At 39.4% G+C, this 19,086-nt stretch overlaps 1 protein-coding gene across 1 annotated transcript in view; it reads right to left on the bottom strand.

Moving 5' to 3' along the window:
* Positions 1-11,854: 11,854 nt before the first annotated feature.
* The window catches only part of LOC309497669 (uncharacterized protein), an 18,019-nt gene continuing 10,787 nt past the window's right edge, over positions 11,855-19,086 (bottom strand). Inside the window, exon 3 of the mRNA XM_082167977.1 lies at positions 11,855-14,040. Within this exon, the coding sequence (XP_082024103.1) occupies positions 13,034-14,040 (1,007 nt within the window). The 3' untranslated portion in view covers positions 11,855-13,033. The remainder of the gene's footprint in view (positions 14,041-19,086) is intronic.

Genomic DNA, 19,086 nt, shown 5'->3' with positions numbered 1-19,086 from the left:
ACCTCAGACATAGCAATCGAGCTCAGAGTGGCTTCTAAAAGGTCTGGGCACACATGAACAGAATCCGCTGATAACAGACACTTTGACATGGAAGCGCATCAAATTATCCCCAATTAACCACATTTTATGCCATGCATTGTAGATTCGTACACAGAAGCTAACTGCATTTTTTATGTATCTTCCAAAAACAATGTTGACAGCAACAGAAAAAAACTTTTCCATAAAGAGGTGATATTTTCGCTATAAATTGATTTCCTGGTGTATTTTTAAAAACCTTATTAAAAAGTAGGCTATATGCATCATCATGTAGCCTATAAGTTATTCATTTTAACTGATCAATTCAGTTAATAAGGCACTACTATAGTAGCCTGGTAATACCAGACTCTGCTACTTCGCTTTGCTTCGTAGAGAGAGTCTGGAGTTCCGTAATAGAAAAACGTTTTCTTTACCGCGTGGGGGCGCTAGTCTGAAGCTTAAAATCATTGGTTACCCGTAAGCCAATCACATAACGTTTGGTTATGACGTGTGTTATGCGCATGCTCAGCCGCATCGAACTTCCACTGTAAACACATGTATGATGCGAAAACAAAACCATCAAGCGAAATACCGGAGTGAACATGGCTGTGAACGACTTTTGCAGATTATGTGAAGTAAATCTACGCATCCACGGTACAATCAGCGTCTACGTCACGGCTCTCAGCCCGCCCTCTGTTCGTTGACTGGCCGGCTGTTTTCAGGCCGGAGGAAAACTGAGAGATAGGTCGCGGTCTCAGACTGAGTACAGGAGCGAAATGAAATAGAGCGGAAGTACGAAGTCTGACGTTGTCAGGCTAATACTATAGGGCTGTTACCAGTAAAATAAAATCAGTTTTATAAATCAATAGTAACTAGATAAATACCTCAAAAGTACAATAAACAAATAAACAATTAAAATCGTTTTTTTTCCTACATATTTTATTAAATACAGAAATATCACAAATGTCAACCTCAAACTTGTCAATGTAAAAAACTTGCATAAAACACTTTAAAACTACACACAATTGATTTGAACTGTTTACATAAATTAGTTTGTAAGATACACTCATTTTTATAAACAGTGCATTGTGGAGTCAAAAAAAAAGGGGGTAAAAGAAAATACCATGTAAAATATTCAATTACACTACTCTATTATACACTACAATTAAGTTGTAAAAAAAAACTTGTACATTATCAGAACTTAACATGCAGAAAGGCTGTGATTACACTTCCTGTCCAGAATAATGCAGATGGGCACTTGGCATGCCTCACATATGAATGGAGTGCGTTTTTAATTGTGGGGTCAAACAGATAACATTTTGCTTTTGAATATTAATTGAACATTTAATTGGTAAAAATATAAAATAAATAGACCCTGTCAGAACAGTTCTTGTGTAGAAAATAATAATAAACTGTACAATAAACTACATTATCGGACCTTAACATACAGATAGGCACCCCTACATATACACAGGCAACCCTAGCTGTGATAAGACTAACAGTTCCTGTCCAGAATAACACAGAGGGGTACTTGGCATGCCTAACACATGAACGGAGTGCATTTCCCACACAGCCTGCATTTCCTGCGCCCCGTGTGGCTTTTTTTTTGGAGCCAACTGTACCAGAAATGGCAACAGGTAATTGCTGGTAGCTCTCCTGTGCTGGTCTGATCCACCTTATTGATCCCCATGGAGATTTCTTTGTCAGCGCATTCACTTTGGTGTTTGGGACACCAATTCACAGGCTCCAAACCCCAGGTCATAAAGGTGCTGAAAGAGTACTGGGCTGGTATAAAAATTATCACAGTAAATGTGATATCCAGATCCTAAGAGCATCAAATGAAAGTCCCTTCCCACTTACAACATTGGACTTCCCTGTGTAAATGTTGAAATCCACTGTGTAGCCACTACAATCACATAACACAAACAGTTTTATTCCCCACTTTGTTGGCTTATTTTTTATGTACTGCTTCAGGCTGATTCTGGCTTTGGTGGCTATCATACGCTCATCCACAGAAAGGTTTCTGTCAGGGTGGTAGACAGCTTTGCAGGCCACATATAAACTGTCATATAGAGGCCACAGACAGTCATACTCATCTGTGCCGTTTTTTATGTCATTGGCAGCATCTTCTGCAGTTAGATGTTTTTCAATAGAAATGTAATATAGAATATAGCAATATAGAACTGACTAAATGTGTAAATTAGTAAATGGCGCGTCATGCACTCAGGTTCATTCTATGTTTGTTTTGTTTATTCTCTAGTCTAAGCAAAGCATATTTCATGAATATATACTTACATGTCATGGGACGGATCTATTCCATCAAGAAAGTCGGCTTCATCCATCACTAGAAACTGAATCTGGAGCAGATGAGCAGACGGAGAGTTCATTTTCATCGGGGACTTATCTAGTCGTGCAGGCATAACGTTACACGCGCGTGTGTGTGAATGTGCTTGCATTTGTAAATGTGCATTTGTGTGTATGTGTAAGAGTAAGAAATGATAAAATGTTGAAGCAATGATAAAAAGAGACAATAACGAAAGTAGAATGTAGTAGAGTAGCATATACAGCAAATGGGAGTCAAATGTCGCAGCTTGTGACGTCACAACATGCGACAAACCCTGGGGTCATAGTGCATAGTGATTACGTCTATGAGCCATCGGAAGACGTAACTATCAATCGCAGATCTATAGGATGTGTGCAAAGACGTGCAATGCATTTTAGTGTTTTTGTTGTAAACGCATATTACACAATTTGTGCCGACTCATTAGAGGGTGAAAACAATGCAACAGGAGCATGTTGGAGGCTTGATCTGAACGTGTAACGTCTCTGGTTTTGTATGCAAAAAGAATTATTGAGCTTGCCATTTGGTTTCAGTTTCTATCAGCTCTTAAACAGAGCGTGCAAACGGGAGCGTAAACGAACTCCAAACGGCACCAGGGGGTTAATAAAGGCCTTCTGAAGCAAAAAAAAATATTTAAAACTTTATAAAGTAAAATAACTAGCTTCCGGCCAAATGAACATATGGATTCCACTTAAAGGGTTAGTTCACCCAAAAATGAAAATTCTGTCAGTAATTACTCACCCTCATGTTGTTCCAACCCCGTAAGACCTTCGTTCATCTTCGGAACACAAATTAAGATATATTAAATCTGAGAGCTGGATCACTCCTCCATAGGCTTCTAAGACATTATAACTTGCTGGCCCAGAAAATGCATTAAAGACATCGTTAATATAGTCCAAGTGACTACAGTGGCTCAATCTTAAGTTTATAAAGTGACGAGAATACTTTTTGTGCGCAAAAAACAAACAAAAATAACGACTTTATTCCACTATTCATTTCCTTCTCTCTGGGCCTCGAGTTTTTTCACGTAGTATAACTGCGCAGCGCATCTGTGTTGTACGTCACACGCATCACACACATGACCAGCGTCGGCCAATAGTGAGCCTACGTGTGACGTACAACACAGATGCGCTGCGCAGTTATACTACGTGAAAAAACTCGAGGAGTGAGCCAGCTCTCAGATTTAATCAAAAATATCTTAATTTGTGTTCCGAAGATGAACGAAGGTCTTACGGGGTTGGAACAACATGAGGGTGAGTAATTACTGACAGAATTTTCATTTTTGGGTGAACTAAGCCTTTAAGTGTAAAGCGCAACTAATGCGAGTAATGTGACGTACTGCTGATATTTACACTAAGCCATGACGCACCACGCTACTTCTGACATCATAAATTTCATAAGTTGCAAATTAGGGGCAAGTAGACTGCGCATGGCCATAAGGAAGAAAGTCAGCCCTCTGCCAAGATGTCCGCCGCCACGCCAGAGCCCTCTGCCAAGATGTCCGCCACCACGCCAGAGCCCCTCTGCCAAGTTGTCCGCTGCCACGCCAGAGCCCCTCTGCCAAGATGTCCAGTGCCACGCCAGAGCCCTCTGCCAAGATGTCCAGTGCCACGCCAGAGCCCTCTGCCAAGATGTCCTGTGCCACGCCAGAGCCTTCTGCCAAGATGTCCAGTGCCACGCCAGAGTCCTCAGTCAAGATGTCCAGTGCCACGCCAGAGCCCTCTGCCAAGATGTCCAGTGCCACGCCAGAGTCCTCAGTCAAGATGTCCAGTGCCACGCCAGAGCCCGCTGCCAAATGTCCAGTGCCACGCCAGAGCCCTCTGCCAAGATGTCCAGTGCCACACCAGAGCCCTCTGCCAAGATGTCCAGTGCCACACCAGAGCCCTCTGCCAAGATGTCCAGTGCCACGCCAGAGTCCTCAGTCAAGATGTCCAGTGCCACGCCAGAGTCCTCGGTCAAGATGGCCGCCGCCACGGCTAAATCTCCAGTCCCCGTCCAGAGAGGATGGGGGTAAGGCCATGAAGGCTGATCATCCTAGGGCTCCGGTGCCCACGCTTCCTGTTGATGTAATACGGCGCGAGGTCACGCCGGGAGGGGGAGGTTCTGTCACGTATAGTGTTTTTTAGTTCATGTTTGCTTGTTAATTTGACCCAGTTTTCCTAGTGTGTCTCTTTGATTCAGTATCCTGTTCACCTCCTTACCAGTATCCTGTGCCTCATTAGTCATGTCAGCTGTGTCTTGTTTCCTTGATTAAGTCCCTGTGTATTTAAGCCCTTCGTTCTGTGCCTGATCTGTTTCTCTCTGTGAGAATCCTGAGCGTTTTGTTTAATTTTGAGTTTGTTCAATAAAAGCCTGCTGCATTCAGATCCTGCATCCTCTCTGCTTCAACCTGCATGTAGTGATGGCCAAATGAAGCGTTTCGAAGCATTATTGCTTTCTGATACAATTGTGTCGAAAATGGTTCATTACTCGAAGCTTCATTCATATAGAAATTGCAGCACCATCTCCTGGTGAAGTAAATGTAATGCAACAAAGCTGACAACCATAAAATGCAAGTAGGCTTATATGTTAACGCCCCGTTTATTACGTGTTTACCGAGGCGATCAAAGCTGAAACAGTGTTAGTGCTGTGAAACTCATTTATGTAGGTGAATTTTACAGATACTGATGAATTTCATGTGTTCACCTTGATAATAAAATATTAAGCATGATGTGTGTGTGTAATTATTTCTTTAGACAATGACAGAAGATCAGACCAGCTTAAAAAAAAGTTGGAAACCATCACAGAAATACTAATGGTTTCTATTAAAATACCAATAGGAACCATTGGCTTTTACCATTTAAACCACTACAGAATTCTTTTTTGTAGTGTGTTTGGGACATATTCCATTAGGATTTAATGCCCCCACCAATAGAACCCAACACATATCAGTAGAGATTCACAGAGACCACTATAATTCCCATTACAACCAATACAATTCTCATGAAAACCATTAAATCCAATAGAATTTCGGTAATGGTTTCTATAGTTTTTATTTTTTTTTATTTTTTTTAGCAGGGCAGTATCATGTGTGAAAGCTTTATCTTGTTTAGCTGTGGGAAGCAGAACTCTATAACTTGTTAACTTGGTGGGACTGATATTTTTGTATGTTGAAAAGGATGTGCTTGTGTATCTGGTTGTACTTGTATAATGTAGCAGAGGGTTTTTGAAGTGTCTGTCTTTGATGCATGTTTTTATGTAACAATGTTCATATGTTCTCTAATTAATAATAAAAAAAATGTGGCAGAGGGTGTGCTTTGGGTACATGCAGAAGGCTTAGACAAAGTGTTCATTAAATGGTATGGTTTTTATTCAGAAATATTATTTTCTTTGTCTTTGGTGAAAGGTGATATCTTTTTTTTTTTAAACAATTTCACCAGCTTTAGAGACACCGACTACTGACACCTACTACTGTTGCCATGGTTTGGCTTCACTTTTATAAGAAATACAGCCGCCAGGTTTCAAACCTGTCAACACTGGATTGGGCTGTCAAAGGTGGTTCACTACAGGAGTGAACCAGTGTGTTTGCTTCAGAAGTCATTTTCACGTGACTAGTGACGTAATGATACAAGCTCCGAAGCAGTGGTTCATTGCAAGGACCGTTCGAGTTTGAAGCAAGCTTCGGAGCGTCGGTGTCAGACGTAACATCACTACCTGCATGTGACATATGAACTGAACAGCAAAGGAGCCACTGATTACCTTGACTCAATGGACACTGTGAACAACTTTGCACTGCATTTTAAAGGTAATATTGGTTTGATGAAAATCCACAGAAATGGACTCAGGCCTGTAATAGTGCAAATATACATAATACAGTTTTATGATATTAATTGTTGTCTGTTGTTACATCTGTAGCCAGCTCCTCAGCTGCAACACCCAGTGCCAAAGATCAAGTCAATGTGCTGTTGGGAAAAGTGCAAGATCTGTTCAACCAAAAATGTAGTAAGCTGCTAATCTTGATAACATAGTATACCTTCATGAATCCATGGCATTATTATCAAATAAAAAAATTATTTATCTAATGTGCCCATCAACCATAAGGTTATGATACCTTACCAAAATGACTTTTTGTAGCCTGTACACTGGCTATCAAGAGGAGGGAAGTGTCACAATTGTCCTATTGTGTAACATTGTGTAACGTGTACATGCATGTGTGCCCGTGTCTTTCAGAGGAGGCCGGATTTATTGGAAGGCTCCCCTACCAGTCCCTGGTGAATCAGGGCATGACCATAAAAGTTGCTGGACTGCCCAAAAGCCTTACCCTCAAGAAGCCATCCTTTTATGGAAGGAACCAATTGGAAGCCATTTTAAAAGCTTCTGAGGAGATTTCATTTGAAATAAGTGACATTAACAGTGGTTATCTCCGCACTTGTGTTTCGGCAGACCATCTCGCTCTATGCAAAGGGGGGAAAATAAGTTAACTAAAGAATAATACTGGTCTGCATGTGAGTCTTTGTATAGTGTTGGGCCATTGCATCTCTCTCTGTCCCTTCACCCCAAACAGTTGAGGCCCACCCTGAGCCATGGTTCTGCTCGAGGTTTCTGCCTCTTAAAAATAAGTTTTTCCTTGCCTCTGTCGCCTAGTGCCTGCTCATGGTGGGAATTGTTGGGTCTCTGTTAATAATATTATAAAGAGTACGGTCTAGACCAGGGGTGCCCAATCCTGCTCCTGCCGATCGACTGTCCTGCACAGTTCATCTCCAAACCTCTTCTTCTTCTTTCTTTTTTATTGGCGGGTGGCAACCGGCATTTAAGGTGCATATCCGCCACCTACTGTACTGGAGTGTGGGCCAGAAATGCAAGCATCTTATCACGATAAAAAAAAATAAAAAAAATTCACCGATCAATTAAATCCTTTTCATTAAACCAGTTTCTTTCAAAAAGTTAAACAAAGCTCCCATTATCTGCTCTCCAATTTTAAAAAGATTTTTAAGGTTCAACATATTTTCCCCAAATTTCATTAATTCCTCTTTTAATTTTATCCTATGATTTTCATATTTGACACATTCACTAATCACATGTTCAGCTGATTCCTCTCCCCTTCCACAATCACACAAACCTGAAGGGTGCTTTTTCAATAAATACATAGTTTTATTTAATCTAGTATGTCCTAATCTCAGCCTCGAAATAATGCAACTTTCTCTAGTACATCGATCTATAGATTTCCTTTTCCCTACTTCTTGCATAATATTGTATAAATGACGCCCTTTCTTCCCTTCATCCCATTGTCTCTGCCATGTCTTCATAATATTTTCCTTTATTTTAACTTTAACTATCTCCAAACCTAATCAAACACACCTGAAGCAGGTCTTCTGGATCACTTGAAAATTAAAGGCAGGTGTGTCTGATTAGGGTTGGAGATGAACTGTGCAGGAGAGTCAATCGGCAGGAGCAGGATTGGGCACCCCTGGTCTAGACCTACTCTGTTTGGAAAGTGCTGTGAGATCACTTTTGTTATGAATTGGTGCTATTTAAATAAAATTGAATTGAATTGAAACCGATTCAGGTTATAGATTCTCTGTGTCTTTGACAGTTTGTAAGGGATGTGACACTATTTCTCAATTGGAGTTTCATAATTATAGTGCAACATTTTCTAAAAAGGCACCTCTCTATATAATAATAATAATATAAAATATCCTATAGCTGTTTAGTTGAATGTGACTTGTGACTTTTAGTGGTTTACATCTTTTTCATGCTCATCAAACTATTCAGTTAAATTCTATGTATATACTTCCTGTGAATTATATTCCTTCATTGATACTGCTGTGATTATATTTCTCCAGTAATGCAGGAAGACCAATTATTTGTTAAGCTCATGCTACACAAGTGTTTCTTTTTCTCCTAAACATATCAATCAGATTATCACATAACATATTAACCCCACTGGCAGAGTGAATGTCAGAGCACATGGACGCAGAAGGTACGCTGAGTTGTTTTTATTCTATCTTTAAAAAAAATATATATAGCATTAAACTTAAGAAGCATAGTTTACTAGATATGTAACTGGTCATTACACAACACATTTGACCACTGTACACATTATTGAAATAATTAAATGAAATCTTCACCTTTGTGTGATGGTTTAATGTCTTCAAACCAACAGAAACAGCAGATGACATCCAGATGAAGTCGGTGGAATAAATATTAGAGGCCATGTGTGAAAATGGTATTTCTTGTAATCGTAATACATTTTGAATGCCAAATGCTAGAAATCAGTTTTTGGTATTGCTTAAATTCGAGCTTAATTAAAACTACTGTTCTGAGAAGTCTGCCATTGACATTTGACACAAAGAGAAAAGCTCACTTGTTTGAAAATGACAATTTATAGATACAGTATTTATCCAGGTGACATTAAACAGCTTTTATAAGGTAGGTATTCTGATCATTTTACACTTTGAATTGGCTGTTGAGATTTAGATGCAAATAATGGTACCGTGTCTATTTTTAATCAGTTATTTACTAATTAATCTTATTGTGTTTATGTACTTTGGGTGCACAGCAGATGGAAGAAGAGTCCTCAGAAACAGTGGCCATCGTGATGACTGCAGATGAAGGTATCTTTCCAAATTGTGGTTATTTTTATTTAACCAGGAAGTCCCATTGAGACTAAGCTCTTCCTCATAGTAGACCTGGCCAAGACTGGCAGCAGCATAGATAAAACAGATAGTTTCAACACATTACAATACTACAATAACAACAGATATGGGAACAGAAGCATAGACAAAACATTTTATAAGGGGAAAAAAATCCACTAGACAGTGACAAATCAGCCTCCAATTCTTTCATTTTGGATATAACAAAATCTCACTAGATTCACTTTTAAGTCTTTCAAGGGGCAGATTCCAGGCAGAACGTGCAGAATACATAAACACCCTTTATCCAAGCTCTGTACACACATTTGGGACCTAAAGTATAAAAACATCTTGAGAGTGCAAAGGGTGTTGTCCAGTATATTTCTTTAAAATAAAAACACAGTGATAGGAGGTAAGCAAACCAACAGTTGCTTTTTAAATGATTTAACCGTGTACAAGCCTACGGGTGACTAGAGCAGCAGCTGTATGAGTTATGGCCTTTCAATTAGTAATAAATCATAAACCTGCATCAATGTGAAGCTGAGCTCTGGAAGCAGCTGAAGAACAAAGCGGTGATGAGATTTATGAAATTAAAATTGAGTTACCGCTCTGTCTCAGGTTTGATTTACAACTATTTCTGGAAACCCAGAGTTTTCCTTATTTCAAGGTCACACTAAAGCTGCTTTTTGAAATGGGCCCCAGGGACTCTTCTTTGTTGACCTGGTTGTATCTTATGATTGAGCGTCAGCAAGATCTGAGATGGTGGGTGTCAGTTCTGGTGAATTGATGTGCAATACCCACATTTTCATCGGTTGCAAATGAATAAGCTGCCTTTGAGATGGTGCTTTGAATGTGGTGATGAGTGTGATTTCAACTAACTGGCTTGACTTCCAAAATATTGCCAGTCAATAAATTGCAGTTTAAAGGGATAGTTCACTTTGAAATTAATTTTTGGTATGTTTTAGCTTACCTCAAGGGCATCCAAGATGTAGGTGTCTTTTTTTCCGCAGTAGTTTCAATTTTTATATTTTTAGGTCAAACCGTTCTTGTCTGTCAGTCATATAATGCAGGTCTATGGTCACGGTCTCAAAACACAAGCACAGAGTCCAAATTAAAACAATTCCCCGTCGTCCAAATTAAACAATTCCCCATCGTAAGTACACATTGATGGCCTAAGACACGAAACGAGCGGTTTGTGTGAGAAAACGAACAGTATTTATATAGTTTTTACCTCTTATACGCAGCCATGTCCAAGTGATCTGATCTGACGTGTACACAGACTGGTGCATAGATATATACACTAGATGTCGCCTTAAAGACATTCGTTCCAATGAACTGCCGTAGACAAGGCAACATCTAGTGTGTATATTTCTATGCACCAGTCTGCGCACACGTCAGATCAGATCACTTGGACATGGCTGTGTATAAGTGGTAAAAACGATATAAATACTGTTCGTTTTCTCACACAAACCGCTCGTTTCGTGTCTTAGGCCATCAATGTGTACTTACGATGGGGAATTGTTTAATTTGGACGACGGGGAATTGTTTTAATTTGGACTCTGTGCATGCTCTTTGAGACAGTGACCATAGACCTGCATTATATGACTGACAGACAAGAACGGTTTGACCTAAAAATATCAAAATTGAAACTACTGCGGAAAAAAAGACACCTACATCTTGGATGCCCTTGAGGTAAGCTAAAACATACCAAAAATTAATTTCAAAGTGAACTATCCCTTTAAGTCACTTCCGTGTTGGATTCAAGAGAGAGACCAGAAGGTTGCCGTTTGGTCGTGACTAGCGTGCACCGGTTGCTAATTGAACTGGCTGTTTATTTTATTTTTTTAAACAGTCAGAGTCTGAGAATCAACAATTGACTCATTGGTTACAAATTCCCAAACAGTTTACATTACTATTAAATGTAATAAATTACTTCAATCAGTTTGATCATTTAAAATACTTTTAGATTATCAACACTTGATCCACTAATACTAACACTTTATTTTCTCTTCTCTTCTATATCTATATATATTAAAAAAAATGTGTTAGACTAAACTGTGGAGGGTCATTGCACTTGCATATTGTTGTCTTATTATTAGTCAACTGCTTCTATTGCTTTCCTCATTTGTAAGTCGCTTTGGATAAAAGTGTCTGCTAAATGCTTAAATTGAAATGTACTTTTCGGATGTAACTGTAATTTGATTACCATCTATTTAAAATGTAACTATAACAAAATGCAGTTACACATATTTTGTATTTTAAATGCGTAACGTCATTACATGTATTCCGTTACTCCCCAACCCTGACTATACATAAGTTCATATTGTTTATATTCTGTATATTACATTTTGGATTTTAACAGTGTTGTTTAATAAAACCATATGATTACTTGCTTTTGATACTTTACTTATTTTAACCAATTATTGTTGCCTCTGTGTGTATTTTGAATCATTTTCAAGGCTATGTTGAATTTTTATTACCAGAACAAAAAATCTGGTTACTTGATTACAAAAATAATCGTTAGTGACAGCCCTAGATTAGTGAAAACATTTCAACATGCTCTTGCGTTGTTTTGAATTTTGTGACTTTCAGTCGAATAAAAGCCTATTTTTCCAGTCATAGATTTAGTCATTGAAGATTTCTGATAATGGTGTGTTACGGCTCAGTTTTGTTGTGGGTTCTTTCTGTTGTCTTCTCTTTCTTTCTATAGGTTGCCAGATAAGGATCCACACCTGTCTTGAATTTGGGAATGTATTTAAGATGCCTCTCGTCTTGTGAACTCAATATTGTGCACCATCTAATGATGGTGAGATTATGATTTCATTCACACTCCTAGAGATTGTGGCTAAGTTGTAAAGCTTTTGATTATCAACACGATGAAACACGGTAGCAATCAAATTAATTTATTAAGTGAAGAGAGTAAATATCACACATACTAAATACTACTAGGAGGATGACTAAACCACTAAGAGATAAAATAATCAATAATCAGGACAGAAACTACCAACTAATACAAACTTAAAATCTAATGGCAAGCAGATGAATAAGAGTTATATTTGGGAAAGTCATGTGTGGTCTCTCAAGATGATACAAGTATTCATAGCGTAACACAAATATGCATTTATTATGAACTCAGATAGCAAGCATAACGTTTATATCCGTCATAAGCTGACCCTAGATGAACAGCCTCTACACATATGGCAATCTCATACAGTATCTCACAAAAGTGAGTACACCCCTCACATTTTAGTATATCTTCTCAAGGGACAATACTATGGAAATTAAACTTGGATAGATTTTAGAGTAGTCAATGTGATGCTTGTATAGCAGGATATATTTACTGTCCTCTGAAAATAACTCTATAGCTGGCAACAGAAGTGAGTACACCCTGTAAATATGTCAAAAATGTGTCCAAAGTGTCAATATTTTGTGTGAGCACCATTGTTATCTAGCACTGCCTTAATCCTCCCGGGCATAGAGTTCACCAGAGCTGCACAGGTTGTTGCTGGGATCCTCTTCCTCGCCTCCATAATGACATCACAGAGCTGCTGGCTGTTAGACACATGGTGCTTCTCCACCTTCCGCTTGAGGACGCCCCACAGGTGCTCAATAGGGATCAGGTCTGGAGACATACTTGGCCACTCAATCACCTTCCTCAGCAAGGCAGTCGTCATCTTGGCGGTGTGTTTGGGGTCGTTATCATGCCGTTTGGCCCAGTTTCTGAAGGGAGGGCATCATGTTCTGCTTCAGAATGTCACAGTACATGTTGGAATCCATGTTTCCCTCAATGAAGCGCAGCTCCCTGACAAGCGCAGCACTGACGCTTCTGCAACCTCTAAAGCAGTTATAGAACAGTGTCCACCTGGGGATACTCTTATCCCTCTTAACACATTTGCACTGTCCCAAGTACACAGTTAAAACAAACTGTGTTTTTAGGACTTTAGATATGCATTAATTTATTTCCAGATATCTTTAAAAATCCTTAGAGCAGTGTCCTGAACCTGTACAGTCCCAATAGTCCAAACCTTTTTAACCTCTTGTCACACTCAGAACTCTACAATGTCTATCATGAATGGGTTTGCAAATGACTTTTCAGGTCTCTTCGGTATGTAAAACGCACGTCACACTGAAGACACGCAAAAGGCTTTTCTCCAGTGTGAAGTCTCATGTGAGCTTTAAGATTTCCTTTTTGTGAGAAGCTCTTCCCACAGACTTTGCAGGTGTAAGGCGTCCCATCAATGTGACTTTTTGTGTGAAGGCGAAGGCTGGTTTTATGACTGAAACCCTTTCCACATTGATGACATTTAAAAAAGGTCTCTCCTGAGTGAGTCATCATGTGGAATGTAAGGCTTACCTTACGTGTGAAACTCTTTCCACACTGAGCACATATGAACGGCTTCTCTCCAGTGTGACTGTTCATGTGATACCTAAGGTTTAGCACTGTTGTGAAGCTCTTTTCACACTTATCACATTTGAATGGCTTTTCTCCAGTGTGAGTTCTCATGTGGGATTTAAGGGTGTTTTTATGTGTAAAACTCTGTCCACACTGAGTGCATGTGTAAGGTTTTTCTCCAGTGTGAATTCTCATGTGGACTTTAAGGTTTCCTTTTTGATTGAAACTGCTTCCACACTGTTGGCAGGAGAAAGGGTTCTCTACTTTGTGAATATTCATGTGGACTACAAGGTTTTGTTTTTTAGTGAAACCTTTTCCACACTGTTTGCAGGTATAAGGGATCTCTCCAGTGTGGAGCCTTATGTGGGTATTAAGGTTTGATTTTTGGCTGAAATTTTTTCCACACTGTTGGCAGGTGAACGGCTTTTCTCCAGTGTGAATCCTCATGTGGACTTCAAGGTTTTGTTTTATACTGAAACTCTTTCCACACTGTTCACAGCTGAAATGGCTGTTAGATGTGGTCTTCTGGGCTCTTTTTTTTTGTGAAGAAGTCTTTTTATTCTTTGTGGATTTTTTTCCAGTTCTGCGATCATGATGTTTCTCATGCTGATTTTTCTTGTTCCAACTTTTGTCTTCCATTTCATTCAGTTCTTGACTCTCCTCTTTCACTGGCATTAGGTCTAAGGTAACAAAAAAACAAGTTTACACCAGTTTAGTTACACAAAGCAGCAGACATCAAAACCAACATAAGACACGAAAACGTACAGAAAAAGGCAACTGAAAGAGGTGATTCCTGTCTCAATATTGTCAACTCTTCGCACTTAACTTTCACACTTTCAAGTTGTCCGTTATCAAACATTGCTTGACCATGGGAGAACGGGAAGTTTTTCTTAATTTACTAAAAAAAAATCTTAATTTGCAAAAATTAAACACTTTACCTTGTTCAAACCTTGAATTATAAAGCGCAATCACAAACTTACCATTCATGTACAATTTTTTTAGAAATGGTGTACCTTAGTCAGGATTTAAGCCCCATCACAGCAAATAAACTATGCTTATTAAGATTACATCTTCTAGTGCTATTAGATATTTTGGCAAGGCATTATGGAGAAAAAGCTTGCATGGTTTGTCCTGTCTATCTGATTGCTACAACTTTGCTTATGAAGAGATGGGGTGGGGGTTATAGATGATACTATGCAACCTTATTGCAGTATTACTGTATTGCAGTATTACTGGTATACAGTATGTACATTGAATAAAGAGTTACTGAACCTTTTTTTAGTCTTTCTCTGGCACATGGTTTCTTGACTGGCAAGTGAAACCTGTATTTAATTTTTACTGAATTTATAAACGCATCTCTACATGATGTGAGGGTCTTTATCTCATGAAGCCGCCTCATAATTGACCCTTTGCAGGGAGTTTGATTGACAGGCGATCTGACCAATCATAATCCGCCATTTTTGTTAGTAGATTAACATTGGAGGATTTGAACTTGAAAAACGGAGTGTACTGATGTCTTTCCGTGGTTAAAACAACATTCCTTCTTATATTCTTTCATGTTTATTCAATGCTATAAATTAACTAGAAGTAAGAGATGATCGGTTCACGAGCAGCTTTAAGAGGCTCTACAGCGATCTGTCAGACACATTAAAGAGCCACAAAACGGTATTTATTGTTCAAATTTCTTAAAAAAAATGACCAAATTCGAAAGGTGAGACTTTGTTTCATATCAAAAGTAACCTGGTCTGTCCTGTCTGTCAGCGTGTTGTCAGTGTCCTCTCTGCTCCGCGATGTATTTTTCACTGCATGAGAACATGGTGTGGTGTGAGAGCGGCGTCGCTTGTCGGACATAGCAACAGTAACTAAAGGGGGCGGGTCTTTGCGAACGGTCAATTGTGTAACGCCCCATTGCTTTCAGCTAATAAAACCAGAAAAATTCTGCAATTTTCTGGTGTTATTTTATGATTGGTTGGAGCAGTCTTCAGCACTTCTGAACATACAGCCTGTGCACAACTCTCCAAGTTAGTGCTGTGTGTGACTGTTTAAATGATGTCAAAGATGGGGTGGCTAGCAATTTTGTGTACTCACACCTGTTTTGTTTGGTTCAATTGAATCGAACTCAGGTTCGTTTCCCCACTTTGTGCAGATCTTTTGGGCAGGTGTGAATACAGCAATCGCACTCGGGTGCGGACCAAACAACTGTACCGAGACCCAGCTGAAGAGGTGCTCTCGGTCTGGTTCCAAACAAACTCTGGTATTGTTCATTTAAGGTGTGAACATGACCCGACCCAAGCATTGCGCCTTTTTTTGACAGGGTCAGATTCGTAGTGACTATGTAATTCGGGGTGATGAAATGCCTATACATTAGATTAGGGGTGCAACAGATCGCAGTTGATCCGTGATCCGTACGGACCAGCTGCCTCATGTGATTCGCTGATTAACTGCATCATAGAGTGCAAGTTTATAATTTTGATGTGTTTTGTCTTGCCAATTTACACATTCAAACTATCTTAAATGCAGAAGAAGAATCGCAAAAATCAGGACTCGCGCGTTATCTGTAACCACAGCCCTGCGCACAGAGAGAGGCGTATTTCAGATATAGCGCTCCAACACCGAATTGATTCGTCTTTCGCGTTTCCTTGCCCTTGAACGGACACATGCACACAAAATTGTGTAAAAAAAACTCATCTAAATACCCGCCTCTGCAAGTATTCTCTCAGTCATGTCATAAGTGAACAGTTGAGAAAGAAACCGGATGTTTGTCAGTTTTTTCGGTCATATGATGACGTGGAAGTATCAGCAAAGGATTAATTGATTTCTAGCCCTTGCATTAGCTTTACTACTAGATATATTTATGGAGATGAGAAATAAAAATCCGCCCTGTACAGCTGTGATCAGCTGTTCGGTCGAGCTTTTGATGTAGTTATGGAAAGGGCGAAGCTGATCGGTTGGTTGTCACATGACCTGTTGAGATGTTTTAATCTCACCGTGGCATAGATAGCACGTCATTATGAGCCCGCTTGGCGCGCGCCTACATTCTGAAATAAAGAATTTGCACGCGCAAAAAACGCGATATGTGAACGGCCACTAAAGTGGTATCGGGTGCGGTTGTATCAGGGTAGTTTTACGAGTACAAGTACATGAGCACAGTATCGGACCGACACCCGAGTACTGGTATCAGTATCGGTGCATCCCTATTTATGTCATTAAAGGCACACTATGCAAGATTTGTACCTTAATATAACAGTCAAAGTCCAATACAATATTTTAAAAATGAAATATTTCCCCCCTTGCATTTCTGTTTAGAGTGCACATATTCAATATGCATACATACTGCATATTCAGTATTTGTGCACATACATGTATGTGTGAGTGCCATGCCAAGCTCCTGTGCACTCCACTGCACACTGAACAACCAAAAGACACAAGATAACAGCATTTTACATTTTCACATCTGTTTGTAGTTTGCCGTGTATTAGGGGTGTCAGAATTAATCGTTTCTACGATGCATCGCGATGCAGACGAGGACCATTCGGTATCGGTTCAGTAATAGACCATAACCGATTATAATGTACTGACGGTTTTCTGATGTAATTTGTCACGTATGTGCTTTGTGGCGGTAGCATACAATGGCAGAGGTAGGCGAGACGCGAGTGCGAGAAATAAAAAATGCTCCAACTACTTTAAAAGCCTACATCTGGGCACATTTCGGCTTTTACGAACAACCTGGTAAGCACGTCGTGGAGAAGACGCGCTGTGTGCGCTCATGTCACACACAAATAGAATATGCAGGAGCTAACACCACAAGCTTGATAAACCACGTTAGCCGTTTTCATCCCGAGCTGTTAACGCCTGGCAGAGTCTGACTGCTTTAGAGTAAGCGGATGAGCTCCAACGTCACCCGAATCCACAGCCAAAAACAAATCATCCACCCGCCCCATTAATTTTCTCTGATTTAAGTATCCGCACTCGATGGTCAAATTACAATTATTCTGTGTTGTTACGCGTGATTATAAATGGATGATCGTCACCTTCAACAGCGGACTTGGCGACAGTTGATGCGCGCATCTCTATGGTAACATAATACACTGATGAATGAGCGCTGCTTTTAAATGAAAATTTCTTTAAAACAAAATCAATTTGACAGAATTTTCTTAATGGCATAAACAGGCTTTACTTCCCTGAAACTTAAACTGGAATGTCACTGTTTCTGTCACTGCGACTTCCCAAACAGGCGAAAACATGCACACACGCGGACGCGCGCCCGCACACACACATCACTTTTGAAGTAAAACTGAAAATTGAGGATGCAGTGCATTGTGATATCGAATTGAACTGAATCGATGACATGATAACCGTAATCGAACCGAACTGTGAGACCAGTGTAGGTTCACACCCCTACCGTGTATCGGGCAAATCATTTGATGGTTTGTGTGTACAGTTACTATGCAAAAACAATTTTAGAAGAGATAAAAAAGCAAGATTTTGCAAGAGATGTGATGTTTTGCATGTTGTGTGCATGTTTTGTTTAGAGTTTAGAGAAATGGAGCCATAGTTTCATAAATGCAGTACTGAGACTGCTCTCATTATTGTTAAATGATTTGCTCGTCATCTGATCTCTCTATTAGTGTTACTGGATCGTAGTGAAGCATTTGATCCAATCAACCACAACATTCTTTTGAAAAATTATGTTGGCATTAGTGGAATTGCATTAGCGTGGTTTAAATCATACTTATCTGACTGTTATCAGTTTGTAGCAGTAAATGAAGAGATCACAAGTTATATCGATCACAAGTTCAGTATGGCGTACCACAAGGCTCAGTACTAGGACCGTTGCTGTTCAGTCAGTATGCTACCCTTGGGAGATATCATTGGGAAGCATGGCATTTGTTTTTACTGTTATGCTGATGATACTCAGCTCTATATTTCTTTGCACCCTGACAAAACTTACCAATTCACAAAATTAACAATCTACTACTTAATTGAAAATACAGAGGTTTTAATTATTAAACCAAAAAACACCACACGTTGTAACCTAGAATACTGTCTAACACTTGATGGCTGCTCTGTCAAGTCTTCGTCGTCGGTTAGTAACCTGGGTGTGCTCTTTTGTACCAATCTTTCATTTGAAATCCACATGTCAACCATCTGTAAAACCAAATTTTTCCATCTTAAAAAAATATCTAAATGACAACATTTGCTCACAATTAAAAATTGTGGATATTATTTCATGACCTCAAGGCTAGATTATTGTAATGCTCTACTGGGTGGTTGCACTGCATGTAACTTGATGCAAAAGAAACATTTCTATTTGAAATAATTTATTTGTGTGTTAAATAAGAGGCAAACTGGTGCTTAAATGTGTTGTTTTTTAAATCATGCTGAGCGCTGGTTTCAGCTGTTATCAGCTGTTATCAGTGGAGGAAGGCAACAGTGTTCTCTTGGCGCTCATGTCTTCACACAGACGAGCACTATAATCTGTCACTTAATGCTGTTGCGGAGACACTCTATTTGTTCCAGTGAAATCACAAAACAAATTGAACACAAACATGTTCCTGCTCTTGATATACAATCACTGATGAACATCTTCACTGACATTTTTCAACATTTTCCACTGGCCCCCACCACAAAAACATTAAAGTCCCACTCCGATCATATTTATGAGCTATTTTTAAACATTCTCAGTGGTCTTTAAATGATGATTATGCCGTTTTTAGCCAAAATCA

The sequence above is a fragment of the Leuciscus leuciscus genome, assembly GCF_965113295.1.
Source record: "Leuciscus leuciscus genome assembly, chromosome: 4".
Classification (NCBI taxonomy): Eukaryota; Metazoa; Chordata; class Actinopteri; order Cypriniformes; family Leuciscidae; genus Leuciscus; species Leuciscus leuciscus.
The sequence above is the reverse complement of the archived record's forward strand: the minus strand, read 5'-3'. Positions and strand labels throughout refer to the sequence as shown.